This window comes from Paramisgurnus dabryanus, chromosome 3 (genome assembly GCF_030506205.2).
Source record: "Paramisgurnus dabryanus chromosome 3, PD_genome_1.1, whole genome shotgun sequence".
NCBI classification, from domain to species: domain Eukaryota; kingdom Metazoa; phylum Chordata; class Actinopteri; order Cypriniformes; family Cobitidae; genus Paramisgurnus; species Paramisgurnus dabryanus.
In genome coordinates this window covers 29,253,865-29,271,758 of record NC_133339.1, presented here as the reverse complement: position 1 = coordinate 29,271,758, position 17,894 = coordinate 29,253,865, and the positions used below count along the sequence as shown (strand labels likewise).

Genomic DNA, 17,894 nt, shown 5'->3' with positions numbered 1-17,894 from the left:
TCTCAGATGAAATGACATGTGATCCAGATCCTTCCGAGTTAAGACATTTTAAATAAAAAAAACTCACGCACATACTGTACATACACAAACGCGCGCGAGCGGGTCGCGCGCACGCAGGCGCGCACACGGGTACACACACGGGTATATTTAGAAGTTTTATCTAAGATTGTTATGATATTGGGACTATTTCTCCATCCGCTCCTTCAGCTCTGAAGTTCAAATTCGTATGCTGTCCGGTTATAACAAATGTAAAAGATATGAAACATCACTCAACAGCTATATCAATTAAGTGCAATCCTAAAATATGATTTAAAACATAACCCTTTCATTGTTAAGTATGAGAAATTAAAATGAATTAAATCACGTTTAAATGCCACAGAGATATCAGAGCCAGCAGTCGATTTCTGATGCGCTTGCCGAGGCGAGGCTGGGCTGGGCGGGGTGTGAGCGCTTAAGCGCCGGTGATTTTCTGGAGCTTATATGGAGCTCATATGGAGCTAATCTCCGTCCGAAAGTGTCCGAGCACACTTTTAAATAGACGCTATCTTTATTAACCGACCGCATATTTAAACTTTAAGCACATACATTCACGCCTGAACAACTCTTACAATTACATTTTATGACCAAATAACAGTAATATTTTGAGCATTTTGTTGTCAGGAAAAATAGCTGTCATAAGTCCACATATTAACCTGATTTGTCTTAATTAGTTCAGTCAACAGTAGCCATTCTGAATGTTGACTGGATTTGAAAATAACCATTCATTTAATGTTTTAAACACAGATTTATCTAGACTTAAAATAATATGTCTTCTCAACTAGCTCAAACAAAAAATTGGTTTAACTTATATATTTTTGCCCGTCCAACATTTCATTAATTGGATTTTTTACAGTGTGTGAATTGCATACCTTTGCTTTTACCTGTAGTAGCATTGTGTGAAGTTGTTTTTTCTAGAGTTTTCCTTAACCAGTGATTCTCACTCCATTTGAGTACATGATCCTGGCTACCATCATCGCTAACTGCATCGTCCTGGCCCTGGAACAGCACCTTCCGGATGGGGACAAGACACCAATGTCAGAGCGCTTGGTAAGTCCAGCTTGCTTAGTCTGGAAGTTTTCAATGTCTGACAGGCCTTACTCAGTCAATATTAAAGAATGTTCTTAATGTTAAGTTAAATTATTTTATGTAGAAAACAATAAATCACAAAAAATGACTTATTCACATTCTGGTCATATTTACAATTTCTCACTGTGCTGTTTCTCTCCACCTCTTGTGTTTCTTTTTCACAGGAGGACACAGAACCCTATTTCATTGGCATTTTCTGTTTTGAGTCGGGCATTAAGATCTTGGCTCTGGGCTTTGCCTTTCACAAGGGCTCCTACCTACGAAATGGCTGGAACGTGATGGACTTTGTAGTTGTGCTTACTGGGTGAGTTATGAACACATCATGCATGTGTACATGGGGGGAATTCACTTGTGTATTGCATTTGCTGACAGCACTGTTTTGTTTTAGTGCACTAAAGTAAGTATGCAAAACAAATAACAGCCAAAAACAGTTTGTCTTGTGTTATCTTGAGTGTTGGGTTGTGGAGGATGCATTAGACTGTTGAAATCTGAGATACTTTACTTTGCTTATACAGTTTCACTTCCCTACTGCTATCCGGGCACCTGAATCTGATTTCTTAAATGCCCAAAAAGCAGATGTAGAAAGCTTTATGGAGGAATGCATTGCTTTTGGTTTAAGTTGCACATTCTGCATGTGTCTGTGTGCAAACGTGTGTGTGTGTGTGTGTGTGTGTGTGTGTGTGTGTGTGTGTGTGTGTGCGTGTGTGTGTGCGTGCGTGTGTGTACTGTGAAGTGTAACTGCACAGTGAGTGATGTTGTGATCTCCTGACCTAATGAGCTCATGGTGAGCTCAGATCAGAGCAGCACTGTGGATACAAGCTGTGAGGACACACTACAAATGTCACCTGAGAGCGAAAGAGAGAAGAGAAACCTACAGGTGGAGGGATAGGAGGACAGCACAGGGCTGTAGATGTTCAGGGTTTTTACGCGTTATTGAAAAGTGTAGAAAGGTTTTGTGTTAACATGATAAACATGTCTGTAAAATCTAGAGAAAAATCGGGAAATTTAAGTCTTGAAAAGTAATAAAAGATGAATACAATGAGAATCTGATGGTTTGACACACCTATTATATTTATCCCCGTCTGTATTTTTGTCATCTAGATCAGGGATTATCAAACTGTGGCTCAGGACCCACTTGTCGGTCGCACACTTGTGGGTCACGCATAGTCGCTTTGCTGTTGTGGTGAATGACACAAAAACAGTTTAGTCCAATTAATGACTAGCAATGACAATGATTTTTATATATAATATAGTAAATATACCATAAGTAATTTCAATTAAAAAGCACCTATTACGTTACTAAAAACAATGTTATTACTTTGTGTAATACAATGTGTTCGCGTGGTTTATGGTTAAAAAAACGCATAATTTTCCGTACATTATTGTTGCTCCTCTATGCCCTGCCTCCCTGAAACGCATTGATTTTGTACAAAGCTCATAGTTTCAAAAAAGCAGTGTCCTCCAGTTGGCCAGCTAACCAGAATATTGCGGTTGGCCAGAATACCGTCAGCTGAAAATGTGACGCTCCTTACCATGTTTGGAAGATCATCTCCCCATGCAATACTGACAGGAGTTAATATCGACTTTACTACCTTATCAATACACTCCTAATATGGCTGTTCTATTTTTGACCATAACGGGTAAATATTAGACAGAACATATGCTGGGTTAAAAATGACCCATTATTTGGGTTGTTGTTATGCAACTACGGGGTCTAATTTCCCAGCAGTTGGGTAAAAACAGCCCTGTCCAATATTGACCTATTATGGCTCAAAATTAACCCAGCCATTTTATAGTGTATGAGCCGAATCTGATTCAGAAAATTCAAATGACCAAGCTGATCGATCAACTTTGCCAGCATGGCTTGAGCAGAACGTTACAGATTGGTAAATGTAAGGATAGTAAAATATTAAAACCATGTCTGCATTCGTGATCTTAGAAATGACAAACAACAAGCGCTAATCTGCAATGCTCAAAACTCAGAAGCAGGCAGAATTATGATAATGACCATTGTGTCCACGTCAACCGGCCAAGGAAGTAAACTGATGGCTACAATCCTTGTGTTCGTTGTAGTGCAAGAAAAGAGATTTACGTTAGAAACGATTGTTTACTTTGGGATGTGTACCAGTTGCATATCATAAACATATACTAACAAACAACTACACGCCAAAGGAAATGAAAAATCGTGAATCGGATAATAGGTGCTCTTTTAAACTTACATTTTATTAATAAATTAAATAGGAAAATAAAAACTACATTTTATAGGTAAAATGTGTATTTTTTTTCTCATATTTCTATTTTAAAATATGTCAGTGGGTTTCAGGATAGATTATACCTATTTGAAAGGGTCGCAAAATGAGAAGTTTGGGAACCACTGCTCTAGATCAGTTGGTCCAGTGGAAGTGTAAAATGATTTCACATTAGACAGTACATTAGAGTTTATTTTAGAGGATTTAAAGAAATAAAATCTTGGACTGCATCACTGTTTGTATTTTGGTGAATTAGGACTGAAAGCAGACATGGTAATAATCTGGATCAGACAGATATTGATACTTGACCTACTACTATAAACTTGATTTATCTTCTATGCAGCTCTGCTGGAAGGATTGCTAACACTGAACTGTGATGACCCCCATTCACTGTTATTGGTAGTTTAACGCATGGTTGCTATTGTGTGGATAAAGCATTCATCAAGTCATGGGTTCTGTAACATCAGCCGTAATACTGACTACTACATGATACAGTTGTACCCCATGTAGCCTGAAGTTTTTGTGCAATTCCATCTGTTTATCTCAAAGTGTCATGGTAGATCCCTTAACTGTACCACAACTCGTAGAGCATTGTGTCAGCAGCGCAAAAGTTCATGGAATTGATCCCAAGAACACACATTCTGATAAAATGTATATCTTGTAATGCCCTGTAAGTCTGCCAAATGCATAAATGTAATGGGAACCAGGGCTATAGGGACGCATACGGTGAACGACTGACTGTGTTGGTATATATTGTCTTAGTATTTTGGATACTATGTGTATATACAGAATAAGCACTCTCCTGGTTGATCTTTGAGAGACTGTATAAATGGGTCACAGGGTGTGTTGTCTGCAGTAGGGAGGAGAGCTACAGTAGCTGTGTTCGTCTACTGCAGCCATTTTCTCTTTATTCTGGCTTCATGTGCCCTTGAAATTGGATGATTACCTGTCCTTTCTGACAACTGAATGTATGCGTGTATGGGTATTTCTGTTTTAAACGGAAAGATTCTGATGCGAGTGTACTGTGAAAGAGATCCGCTAATGTGGCAGGTGGAGGGAATTGCAGCGTGATTTTGGGTTTGACTCTCCATGTTTCCCAGGCCTTAGCAGAGAGAGAGCTAGGGAGAGAGAGAGAGAGAGAGAGAAAGAGAAAGAGAGAGAGAGGGAGGGGAGCAACACAAGAGAAAAAGAAGAATGCAACTGGAGCAGCAATAGGTTGGAAACAGAACAGGAGGTTGCTTGATAAAGCAAGCGGGAGAGAGAGATATAGATAGAAGGAGAGCGAGGGAGAGAGAGAGGGAGAGAGAGAGGAAAAGCAAAGCAAGCCAATGAATGCAATCTATGCAGGAGCTGCTGCAGTAACCTGTTTTTCACTACTGCAGATGATCAATCATCCAGCAATGCCTTGAGACACAAGAACACAGAGTCTCTCTCTCTTTCTCTCTCTCTCTCTCTCTCTCTCTCTCTCTCTCTCTCTCTCTCTCTCTCTCTCTCACACTCACACACACAGAATACCTCGCTCACTCTTTCTGCTCACAGCTGTTCTGTCTCTGCTGTGTGGTAGGTAAATGGCGGCTTGTGTCTTTCAGTTGAGGGCACTTTGAAGATGAAATGATATGTTCCTTTTCAACACCTCAGGCATGGCCCTTTGATATAACACAGATTTATGGCCTTTCTTTCTTTTCTTTTCTCTTCTTGTCTTTCTTTCGCTCCCGATGTGATGGATACAGGGCTTCCTATGCTTTATGCTTTACTGACAAGTATGGAAAGGAATGGTGACATAAAAGCATTACATAGTCCGAATGCAGGGGCGGATCTAGAAATTTTTTTATGGGGTGGCAAGGGGGTGGCATGAGAACTACAAGGGGTGGCAATGAAGTAAGCGTCCTTGCATGGTTGTCATGGATACAAGAAATTATATACTGTATATACTATATTCGGTGTATACACTGGACCTCAAATTTTTATAACATAAAAAACACAACAACAAATGTTCCTATAAAGTACCCAAGCAGCTACCTTTAACATCTCTACTGTAGCACCCTTTGTCTTAATACTAAGTTAATACATACCGCTTACCAATATCTAAAAACACTGACTGTAACCATGATGGGCAAAGTTGAACAAAATGGTATAAAGACTGTTATATAAATAAAATAGGTTTGCCTAGTTTATATTAATGTTAAACATATTTAAAAGGCACACATCTCTTTCTCTCATAACCCTCTTCTTTAATCCTTTCACTCACTTGATGATGGATTTATGTCTTTTCACTTCTTTTTAGCGCTTTGCCATCCATATGTTTCTTTCTTTCATGACTTCATCTATTCCTTTCCCTTCCACAACATATTTTTCTGTTTTATTTGTCCCTTCCACTCCCATAGTATTTGATTTTTCTATTCTTTTAGGTTAGAAAAATGGATATCAGCCTTTCTTTTCATAGTATCCTGGAAAATGCAGCATTGAGTTTTGTCTTTCAAGCTTTCTAAACATACACAACACTGAATAGTTTTGTCTCCTTAATGAAGACAAATAAAAACATTAGACTATATCATAACGAGCGATTTCATATGCACGTATGGAATATTTTGATGGCTGCAGTAGCTAATAAGACATGACGGGCTAACTCTAGAAAGAACTGCTTAAAAGATATTTACTGCTTACACAAACCTGCAGTTCAGTTGTTTTAACTACCAAGCAACTACCTCAGGCAATCAACAGTTTAATTTTTGTATTTTAATCCTGATGCAACATTTATCTGTAAAATATGACCGTATTCAGTACTCTGATTTGCTGATGTGATGCTCAACTTAATCACTTTAAGACACTAAAGAGAAACCACTAATGTTTTGGCAGCATGTGATGATGTGAGGTGCTTTATTAGATCAGAATTACTCGCTACAGACATGAAGAGACTCTTTCTTCATGGGCATAAGTTGCACGTCCATAATCATTCTTGCCTTTCACCTCAACGATGGAAAAGTAACGTTTGTGCTTTTTATACTTTGTGTTTGCGTCCCCTACCTTTGTTTTGAGCTCGTTGTACTTTCCATCGCTCTGTTGTCGCGGGTTTGTGCGACTCGGAAGGGATGGACTGCAGCGCGAGAACCGGGCTGCGTGTGCGTGCCTTGGATGGGGCGAGGCATCCTTTCACGGTAGTTTCCAAAAGTCTCCAACAACGCCAGAAAAGATCGCTAGATTTGTCCTAGTCGCTTTTTTAATAAAGTCGCTAAAGAGGTCTAAAAAGTTTGGCAAGTTGGCAAGACTGCGCGGACTTTTTTACACTGTAAAAGACTTTCTGCTCGGACTGACTGTTCGTGCTGCTTGTGTATGAACTCTGCTGCCCTCTGGTTGGCTAACGATGGAAATTAAGCCAATCATCATCATTGTCCCACCCCCTCTAAGACACACACACCAATCATCGTCAGATATGTGTCTCCCACCCCTAAACACACGCAGAGAAAAACTACATTGCCTTTCTGGTTAAAAGAGCCTTCTCGGGTATATATTATATATATTAGGATACAAGCGCTGGGGTGGCATATGGGGTGGCAATGCTTTTATTTAGGGTGGCAACTGCCACCCCGTGCCACCCCAGTAGATCCGCCCCTGTCCGAATGTATGTTAAAAGATGTTAAACATGGTCTGAAAAAATTACATTTTGAAATCGACAATATGTTGTTAACATATTTTAAATAATTAAATAATTTATTGCCATTCATTAATTATGTAATGCAGTAAATGATAAATGGTTGTTCTTATGTACTTGTGTTTTTCTTGGTGTGATTGGACAAAAAGGACACTATGATGGTCCTTCAGGGATAGAGATGCAAACAAATGAGAGCTATTTGAAGAGGTGATTCTGATCAGTTTTTTTGCAAATGTATGGATGTGTCGGTTTGTTTACTGTGCGCATAAGCCCCTTTCACCCCTTGAACGCGTTAGTGCCTAATTCATAGTATCTAAACAGATATGGTTATGCATACGCTGTGGCTATAGTTTTTAATAATTAAAAGTAATTGTATTGGACAAATGTGTTTGCTTATAAATCTATCAGACCCCTCCTTTTGCCTATAGTTAGTGCAGTGATGCTGAGATTCTATCAATGAGAAATGGTCCTTGTTCCCATGGAAACAGTTATGAATGAGAAGGGCCCAGTAACCGTAGAAACTGTCTGAATGAGGAACCGCCGGTTGCTATGGTGATATGGTGTATTGTAAGGAGGTCCATGGTTAGAGATGCACCTTCATCGGTTTTCTAAACAAACAGAAAACGTGCATGTGTCATGACTGCTGTGGCAGTATCCATTAGTTAAGTGTTTTGACCAGTATCATCAATAAACCTACTTGGAAATAAAAGAAGAACCTTCACCTCTGGAAAACCAACATCCTTTTCTCATGACTAAAATGGCTTACAGCATGAGAGGCACTTATCTATTTGGAAAAGAGTTTGACCCCCTGTCTACCTAGTTTTTATGTGGCTGCAGTGTTCAGTTTACTGCCATTTCACCTTTATTTGTATTTCTTCTGCTGTGGTATGCTCATTTACCTCTAGCTCTCCACCTGTTTCTCTCACTCGTGACTGTATACTCATCATCTCACGCTCACAGTGTGTGTTCAGGATTGCGGTGAGATGGATTGGCAGATGCCTCCCAATGGGCTGTCCACTGTTAGTACAGTATAACCACCTGTGAGTCCCATCCCATAATTCCACTCTGCCTGTTATTTGGGGCTTTGCTGAGATCACACACCTTTAGTTCTTTTTAAATAAACCAAGCTCAGAACACTGCAGTAAATTGTTTTCTTAAACACTAATCAGGATTTTTGTGAAATGCATTTTAATGGCAACAAAATATAATAAAATAAAGTATTTGTTTAAAAAAAGTTGCTTTAAAAATATAAATTAGATTTTTGTATTACTTTATCAACGACATTATCTTTTTGTTTTAAACAACTTTAATCCTAAAAGTCTTTCCATATTGACTGCATATTTTCGGAGTGAATGTTCGCCATGTTAAAGGAATAGTCTACCCTTTTGCCATATTAAACTATGTTATTACCTCAACCTAGACGAATTAATACATACCTATCTTTTTTCAATGCGTGCACTGTACAGCGCGTTGTGAATGTGTTAGCATTTAGCCGAGCCCCATTCATTACTATGGTACCAAAAAAAAGTTTTATTTTGTGGCACCATACTAACTCCTCATGTAACAGTCTTTAAATAGGGAAAACACGGAAGTGTTTGGTGGCTTCCTTGTTTGGTACCATAGGAATGAATGGGGCTCGGCTAAATGCTTACAAATTCACGACGCGCTGTACAGTGCACGCATTGAAAAAAGATAGATATGTATTAATTCATCTAAGTTGAGGTAATAACATAGTTTAATATGGCAAAAGGGTAGACTATTCCTTTAAAGGGCACGTATATTAATGCAAAAAAATTATTTTGTGTTGTATAGACCCTTTTACTGTTTGTACACAATGATGACGTGGCAGCGTATGCGCGCGCATTTAGGCAACGGAAGTATCGTAAGAATCAACAGTGAAGCAACACAAACAGTAAGTTATTTTTAAAAAATTGACTTTATCAACATTTTCAATACAGCTACCAGATCCGTGTACTATAGTGGAGTGGATAGAAGACGTTAGCAGATGGCCAAAAATAAAGTTGCCAGATACATATATACGTATATTAGTATATTATATTAGTGCAACCAAATGCAACAACGGGACATTTTGATGTTGAGAAACCGTTTTAATAAACTTTCTGAGTTGCTACCACGTTAGAACCAATGGGGAATAACACCACTTCTGTTGCCCAAATGCGCGCGCATGCAGGCTATTTGATCACGTGAGCTGTAAAAGGGTCTATACAAGCCCTGAAAAGTGAAGCCAAAACGTCTCAATCGCCCCCCAGTGACTGGTCCTAGTATAGGTCATAAACCCCGCCTCCCCCATGTTATTCAGTGGGACTTGAGACCAACTAAACAATTTAATTACACTTCAATTATCTTTTTTTACTCAAGACCCAAGATGTCAGCCCCGTATCGGGACACTGGCGGCTTCACTTTTCACCAATGGAAGAGAGCGAACAGGCATTTTACTTTTTTTTACAGTCTATGATTTGGTATAATAGAATGTATTTGCGTGGTCTATGGTTAAAAACACATTATTTTCCACATACCTTAAATTATTGTACTGCAGATATCCCTGCATTCCTTAAAATGCTCTTTTTTTTTTAAAGCGCTGTGTCCCCGATTGGCCAGTTTCCCAGTATGTTGTGATTGGCCTGAATACCTCTGACGTCAGCCGGAAATGTGACGCTCCATACCATGTTTTAAAGATTAGCTTCCAGTGCAAAACTGACAGTCAATATCGTCTTTACTACCTTATTAATGTGAGCCGAATGTGGTCCGGAAAATGCAGATGACCGATCTGATCTGATTTGATCTGATCAATCAACTTTGCCAGGGCGGCTTGAGCAAGACAAATCAGATTGGTAAGGTAAGGATTACTAAAACATAAAAACCATGTCTGTATTTGGAATCGTAAAAAAAAAAAAACAACAAGCGATACTCTGCACTGCACAAAACTCATGTTTGAGTCATGGTTTAGTCAGTAGTAAATTCTTTAAATATGAAAACAAAGACTACTTACAGGCTGTATGTCAGAAGTCAACCGGCCCAGGACGTAAACTGTTACCTACAATCCATGTCACATTTTTTGTCTGACGACAGATGTATTCAGGGCAATCATATGACACTGCGCTTTTCAGAAAAATTAGCTTTGTACAAAATTAATTTGAACAACAAAAATGTAAGGTATGTGGAAAATAATGTGCTTTTTTAACCATAAACCAATCAAACTTACCAAATACACACAATAACATTGTTTTAGCAATGTAAGGTGCTCTTTAAGCCCTCCATGCTGAAGCTTGAAGGGTTAGCTTCTTCTTTTGTGTTTTGTGTGCACTGCATGTGCACACATGAAGCTCAATATTGTCCATAAGCACCACCTATCATACAGACGTGAAACTGCTGAAGGCGAACAATCGTTTCATCTTTGGTAAGGGACAGTTTTTTGGCTATTTGTTCTGCTTTTTCACATCACACCAATGTGAAACGGCCTTAAAACCTATAAATATATTACATACATATTGTTTGAAAAGTCTGTTTTTCATAAATGTGCTGTTATTACTTTTATAAATGTACCCAATTAAATGTAGCTTTTTAAGGAAGATTTAGAAAAGCACTGTTTAAGATGTTTTGCAATTTTAAAGGTTATCTGTCTAAGCACATTCAGTTTAATTGAGAAAACAAAGACTTTATAAAACTTTGCATAGTCTAGATTATGATAGAACTGTGTTTTTATAAATTAATTACTATTAGTTGGTCTCTGTACACGCTTAGACAACTTCTATAAATGCACTTTATTTTAATATTTTGCAGAAACCTTTTAGTTACTAATAATACCCAATCACTACTGATTAAATACTTGATTTTGTATTTGCGTGCGTGCGTGTATTTGTGTGTGTGTGTGAGATGGAGTCAGGTAGAGAAAGTGTTGTATAATGTTGTATAGTGTTGTATAATAAGTCAGGTACAGCTGACAGTGGTAGCTCGCAGACTGCAGGTCTATAAATAGGTGAAGAGAAATGGGAATAAATCATCCAGTCAGCATCTTCCTCTCCCTCTCATTCAACTCCACCACCCCACCCCTCATCATCCTCTGGCCCTCTCTGGCTAACTTCCTTTACTTCCTCTTCTCTTGCTCTGTTCTCTCAGCCTTTTCTGTTTAATTCGGCTTCTGTTCACCCCCTTTAATTTACTTTAATATGAATTTAATAACTAAGTCATCACCCATCCTTCCTGATACTGCATCTGCCTTTCTTTGCTGATCTCTGCTTAGTGGGTTTTGTAGTTTTTTTCTTGTGAAAAGGAAACCAAGGATCCAAGTAGCAACTTTATTTAACCTTATAAATTTTTTTTGTTTGTTTGCACCATATTTAATTCTGTGTAATTGGAACCTGTTGTACACAAACATGGACAATTACACTGCTTCATGTCCAAAGCTCCGGTCTTAAGAGGTTAATAGTTGCAGGGCTCCAGACTAACTTTTTTCACTAGGAGCACAGTGGCCCCCAACTGAAAATGTTAGGGGCACAACCAGAAAATTTAGGGGCACACACTGTAAGTCCACATGCTAACCAAATATTCACATTTCTACTAATTTCCACTGTATAACTAATAAATACTTTTGTGTCACATCACAAAAAAGGTCAAATTGACTGGTCGCACATGTGCGATTGGATGTAAAATTCAGTGGCACACTCTCAAATTTTGGTGGCAAAATGCCACCATTTGGTGGCAGTCTGGAGCCCTGTTAATGGCCTTGGGCAGATTTATAAGTCATTATAAGTCATATTCAATCGTTTTTTGTCCCATTGTTTCTGTTTGATATTTTTATTATTTTTTGTTAATCTGATCTGGTTGGTTTGATTAATGGTTGTCAACTGTTCCCACTGTCATACTGGAGCAGTTTTGGACAGGTTGAAATGCATCAAGGTTCTTATTTCTATATTGTGTCCATTGAAGCTCTCCTGAGATCATCAGCTATCTCCTAAAATATGCTTTGCATGGTTTTAAAACTGACACTGCTGTGTCTGTGTGTGTATGGCAAATTTGCTGATGTAAAATTCCCATGTCATGTGTTTCACTATCACCCGTGCTGTATTGATTTGGCTGGATCTGTTTCTTTGTTCCTCTCTGCATGTTATCACTAAAGAGAATCTGTTTCTAGTGACTTTCCAGCACAAATAAAGGTCATATGAATAGAAAGCAGCGGTACTCACATTTATCTTTATTGTCCCGCTCGGACTTCTGACATTGTCTCTGCGGGAGGAATGCCAGTGTGTTTTTTCCTGCCTGAAACCATTACTGCCCACTGCTTATTTTCATTGTGTCCATAACAGTTACACACTGTAATGTTGATGGTTGGAGTGACTACATACATGTGCCTCCATCGTCTATCTTAAAACCTTTAAGCAATTTAGGACATTTATGGCATTATCCCTGAATTGCTCGCTTTCTGTCTGTCTCTTAAGAATCCTGTCCACAGTGGGGTCGGACTTCGACCTGAGGACGCTGCGTGCTGTACGAGTGTTGAGACCTCTCAAACTGGTTTCTGGAATTCCCAGTGAGTATTATAACGGTTATAAATAATAACTGCACTGTAAAAAAATGCAGCACTTTCGTCAGAATAACATATATTTTATGTGAATATAACTTATAAGAACTAGTTTAACTAAGTTGTTTAACTTAATTTTTTATGTTATGTCAACTATTCACAGGTCAAGACTTAAAATAGTATGTTGAATTGTTTTGCAAAACCAAGTTGTTTTAACTTCATGCTGCATTTTTTCACAGTGTGGGTAACACAAAATCTCTCATGTGTCTTGAATGTTTGTTTATTAAATCTAATTATTACACGGCTCTCTGGAATGCTTGATTCTGATTGGTCAGTTGAGACATTTGCAGGTTCGTTCTTTTCAAATAATAACCGCTCCAAAATAATAACGCATAGCCGGACTACTTGCACGAGTAAAATCGCTCTGCGCCAATAAAGATCAATAAAGATTACTGTCTGTTTGGCGCCATCTTGTGACAAACACTCGACAACCACGACAAGACACAGACAGCTTACTGAGACTGAACTTGACAAAATAGAGCATGACAGCTACGAAGCCAACACACAAAAAAATACAGAATGGGCATTAAAACTTCTCAAAGACTGGCTAAAAGAGAAAAAATGGAGACAAGTATGAAGCAGAGGATCTTAATAAGGTATTACGATCATTTTATGCATCTGTGCAAAGTTTCGCGGAAGGATAAAAATGTTAATTTAAAACAAATATGCCAATAAAATGTTTCAAATTCATATTCATGTCCAGTTTTTTTTCTTATGTGGCAAGTAGCCGTGTAATAAGCGGGATAATGTAGAGGCAGCCGGTAGTTATTGGGAAATAAGCCCCTTACTTGTCAAATTCTTTATTTATAAGGGTATAAGTTCACTACTATACACATTCAGCCATTTTTAAACTAGGATTTTTACTGATTTTCCTAAATGTTAACCCATCTTAAGTCTTTTTTGTGATTTTTCTACATAAAATCATCCTGCATAATAAAAAAAAAAACATTCTGTAAAAATATAACCTTAATATTGTTAATGTTGACTGTGTAAGACCATGACAAAAATTTAACTCAATGTGAAATTTTAAACTTTGATGTTTCTAATCTCAAAATGTGATAATGGGTCACAAATGTATGAGTCTACAGTTTTATGTGAGCGATGGCTTATTGAAATATTAATGTATTAGAGTTTACTTAAAGTATGTAATTGGGCACAGTGTATATCTTACCTTGGTTTTTTGTCTTTCAGCATATCAGTATTTATGCAGAATATAGCACACCACAAACATTACCTCCATCAATGTGTTTATTTCATCTTCCTCCAGGCCTGCAGGTGGTGCTCAAATCTATCATGAAGGCCATGATCCCTCTGCTGCAGATTGGACTGCTGCTCTTTTTTGCCATCCTTATGTTCGCAATCATTGGTCTTGAGTTCTACATAGGCAAATTCCACACCACATGCTTTGACATCATCACTGGTAAGTAGTTATACAGTATTTCTTACTAGTTTACTCTCATTCCATGTCAGAAATAGTGCAATGTAAAACCACGAGAAATGTGTTTGTTTCTATTAGATGAAATCCGTGAGGAGTTTCCATGCGGGGTCGCGCCACCCTCTCGACTCTGTCCTAATGGAACAATCTGTAAGACGTACTGGTTAGGACCTAACTATGGTATAACCCAGTTTGACAACATCCTGTTCGCCATCCTCACAGTCTTCCAGTGCATCACCATGGAGGGCTGGACCGACCTGCTATACTATGTAAGTCACGCTGCATAACTTTGCATTGGCCCTTTAGAATCAGCTCATGCCATTGAGGATTTTCATTTCATATTCAGATAGTTTGTTACATAGTTTACTAGCTACTAAGTACCTCGGACATAGTTGTTTAAAGCTAACCATTAAGTGTAGAGGTTGTTATTTATCAAGTTCTTGACATTTTTTAATACAGTATGAGATAGGGGTGTCACGATTCTCCAAATCCTCGATTTGATTACATTTTTTATTCTAATGTCACGATTTGATTCGATTCTTGGTTTTAACTTTTTTTTAAAGCACAAAAAAATGCTATGCCATTTTTAGACTTTTATGAAATATTATATCTGACCTTGAACCCAGAGATGGCCTGCCATGTTAGTCATGCTGCCAGTGGAAAAATATGGTACACACACACACACATACCTGATTAAACTAAACTTCCTGTCAGATGCACCTTAAAAATGCACTTTTATTACCGTCGTATTGTGAGACTATACCCCAATAAGTAATGTTTAAATGCTGTTTTCATAACTCATAAGCAACTGAAATAAGCTGTTGTGAAACTTAAACAGATATCAGTTCAAGGAAATGACCGGTCCTGTCACAGACACCATTCTGCTGTGCCACTGTTTTTTTTTTCCCGTTTTCCATGTCAAGACTCGTGTGGTGTCTCCTGCATCTGCCATTGCCATACTGGCTGTAGCTTGCTAAATTAGAGGAGGTTGACTTGCAGGGGCGTGCCGACCGGACATGACATGGGGCTTGGCAGCATCGACGATTCCATTTTTTTGTCCGAGATTGTGACTTAATTTCGATCGATTTCGATTTAAAAATCGAAATCGTGACACCCTTAGTATGGGATTTACAGAGAACGATCAGAGTTGGTTTGTGGGTTTCGTATGTGATGCTGAGATTACCCATCTACCTACTTTTGTCTCTGGTGGGCTTGAAACCATTGGGCCCTACATGTAAACTCGAATTTATGGTTATATTTTAGTTTTGATTAATCCCCATCGCAGAGGATTGCTGAATCAGCATATTTGAAATGTTTTAGAAAGTTACCAATCTACCTAATCCTCACACCTTACCTTTTATACATGCAGACATATAGTAAGCAAAATCTCTGCTTTTGAATGAAAAGCAATGCAGTGCATTTACAGTCTTATCAGTCATGAGCAGCCTGTGCACTCTGAACAGAGAGACGTCTGTTTAGTAAACTGAGTTGAGTTTAACCACCTCACCCCTCTGCGACTCAAGTATACGTTGTGTTTAAGTTCCATGATTGAATGATGTTTCCCTTCTGGATCAGTTCATTCCTGATGACACGTTAATCTATTCACTACAGACTCACCGGAAGAATTAAAGGGTTATTTTATCAAATGATCTGGCAATGAAAAATTTGTTGGTGTATTTATGTGATCTCAAAGCGAAAAAGTTAGAAAGTTTCTGCTTCCTGTTTAAGGTCAAAATTCAGACCTGTCTAAAGTTGTATGTGCTGTTTTATTTAAACAGAGCAAATAGAGAACACATTGTGATTTTGCATCATTTACATCATTTTAGAGCTGCCTAACGATTAGTCGCGACTATCAATTACATAATAAAAGTTTTGTTTACATATTAAATGTGTGTGTAATGTGTATAATAATTATGTATATATATAAATGCACACACATGCATGTATATATTTAAGAAATATTTGCATGTGTATAAACATTGTTTATTTACATATGATTTATAACATATATAAATCTAAATATTTATTATATCAATATATTTTTCCTTATAATTATACATACATGTGTTTGTATTTATATATACATAATATTTGTTGGTGTACTGTATATAATAATTATGTAAACAAAAACTTATTCTGCAAACAAATAGTCATGACTAATCATTAGGCAGCCCTACATAATTTACAACACCATTGGCATATTCCAGGTAACACATAATGTATACCTTACTGCAAGTCTTTGTATAAAGGTGTCAAATGCCAAATTCATAAAATGTTAATGTGAATCTAAAAAAGAGAGAATAATACAAAAGTCATATACAAAAACTTATAGATTATTTCTATTATAGATTATATCAAATAATCAATTATTTACTATAAATACAACATAATTTGACATACTTAACTACTTAAAAAGATTCCCTATTTATTCAAAATAATAATTCATAGGATATAGGTTCACAAGGATATTACAAGTAGTCATGCTTTCTGGGCACTCATATTTTTGTTTCTTTCAAATTTTTTTGTTGGCTTCTTAATAATCTCGCCCCTAATTTTAACTCCCCTTATTTTTTCCCCTGTTCTTTTCCTCCAGCCTCTCTCTTCTCAGTACAGGCAGGCTGGTGAACTTGTCTCTATACAGTATAACAGACTGAACTCAAAGTTATTCTTACAGCTGCTGAGAAAAAAAGCTATGAAAATTTAATCGTAAAAAAGCTGCAGTACATACTTGGGCTTTCAGAGATCTCAGACATGCAGAGAGTCAATGAGCGGAAAAGAAAGATGTAGGGCAGATCAAAGTAGACAGAAACAGGGGCACAGAGAAAGTATATGAGGCATAGATGAACGGGATTTGAGAGTTATAAATGGGAGTGGGCAAATAAACAGTGAAGAAGAAAAAAATCTGAAGATCTCAGCAGTTTCGGCTTTTAAAAATGATCAGGAAGTGTGCTATTATAACTTAAAAAAAGTAAATGCTCTGGAAAATGAAAACTTAACCACCAAATGTGCCTACATTTTAATATCAGCTTCAGTAAATCTCTACTTGTGGGATGTGTCAATCTGGGTCTCCTAGGGTTTTGCCGCCTATAGGCTCTTTCCCCTGAGACAGCCAGTGGAGCAATGCCACACAAGATGGCCGCCCATTTGTTCCTATCTGTAGTGGCAGGATGCAGTGGTGTGGAGCACCCAGCTGTGCATGCCACAGATGAAGCAGTCTCAGCCAGATGGTTGACACTCTCAGGTTCCACACTGCATGGTACGCAATGTCCTAATATCAGCCACGGTAATGCCATGGAGGCTCTCATCCTCTGTTAGTAGAGTCAGATTTCAGCTTCCCCAAGAAGATAAACAGCGTTTAAAGCAGTGATCTCCGACATGGTTGCCTGCACAGAGTCTGCGAGTTGCCCACCAAAGCACATTCTATAAATGGTCTTAATTTTAATATTTATTTATGATTTTTTATATTAGCTTGGCTTCTTTTATGTATGTTATTATTTTGAACAATGATAAAACATATCAACAAGTAAAAAAATGTTTTAGGCTATATAAAAAAAAGAATTGTTTTATCCATCGTGGTAGTCCTTGCTCACAAAAGGTGGAGACCCATTGTTTAAAGAATGCTAAAAAAAGGGAAAATCACAGATTGTATTGTCTTCATACTTTTCGCCAAAAAAGGCAGTGGGAAGTATTTGGGTGAAAATGCAAAGAAAACAAGATGAACATGCGGTATTTCATCACTAGGTGGCTAATTCGTTTTTATTCGTACGACAACCTGGCCTTTTCCACTTGACGTTGGAGTTGGGGCGAAGTTGGGGTGGGGTTTCGTTATTGTTTTTA

The 17,894-nt window shown here is 37.8% G+C and overlaps 1 protein-coding gene across 4 annotated transcripts in view; it reads left to right on the top strand.

Annotated features, from left to right (window-relative positions):
* Positions 1-17,894, top strand: part of cacna1aa (calcium channel, voltage-dependent, P/Q type, alpha 1A subunit, a) — a 102,469-nt gene that overhangs the window by 12,867 nt on the left and 71,708 nt on the right. For all 4 annotated transcript variants that reach the window (XM_073813991.1, XM_073813988.1, XM_073813989.1 and 1 more), the window contains exons 2-6: positions 981-1,086; positions 1,290-1,429; positions 12,480-12,571; positions 13,890-14,042; positions 14,139-14,326. In XM_073813991.1, coding sequence (XP_073670092.1) covers positions 981-1,086; positions 1,290-1,429; positions 12,480-12,571; positions 13,890-14,042; positions 14,139-14,326 — 679 coding nt within the window. The remainder of the gene's footprint in view (positions 1-980; positions 1,087-1,289; positions 1,430-12,479; positions 12,572-13,889; positions 14,043-14,138; positions 14,327-17,894) is intronic.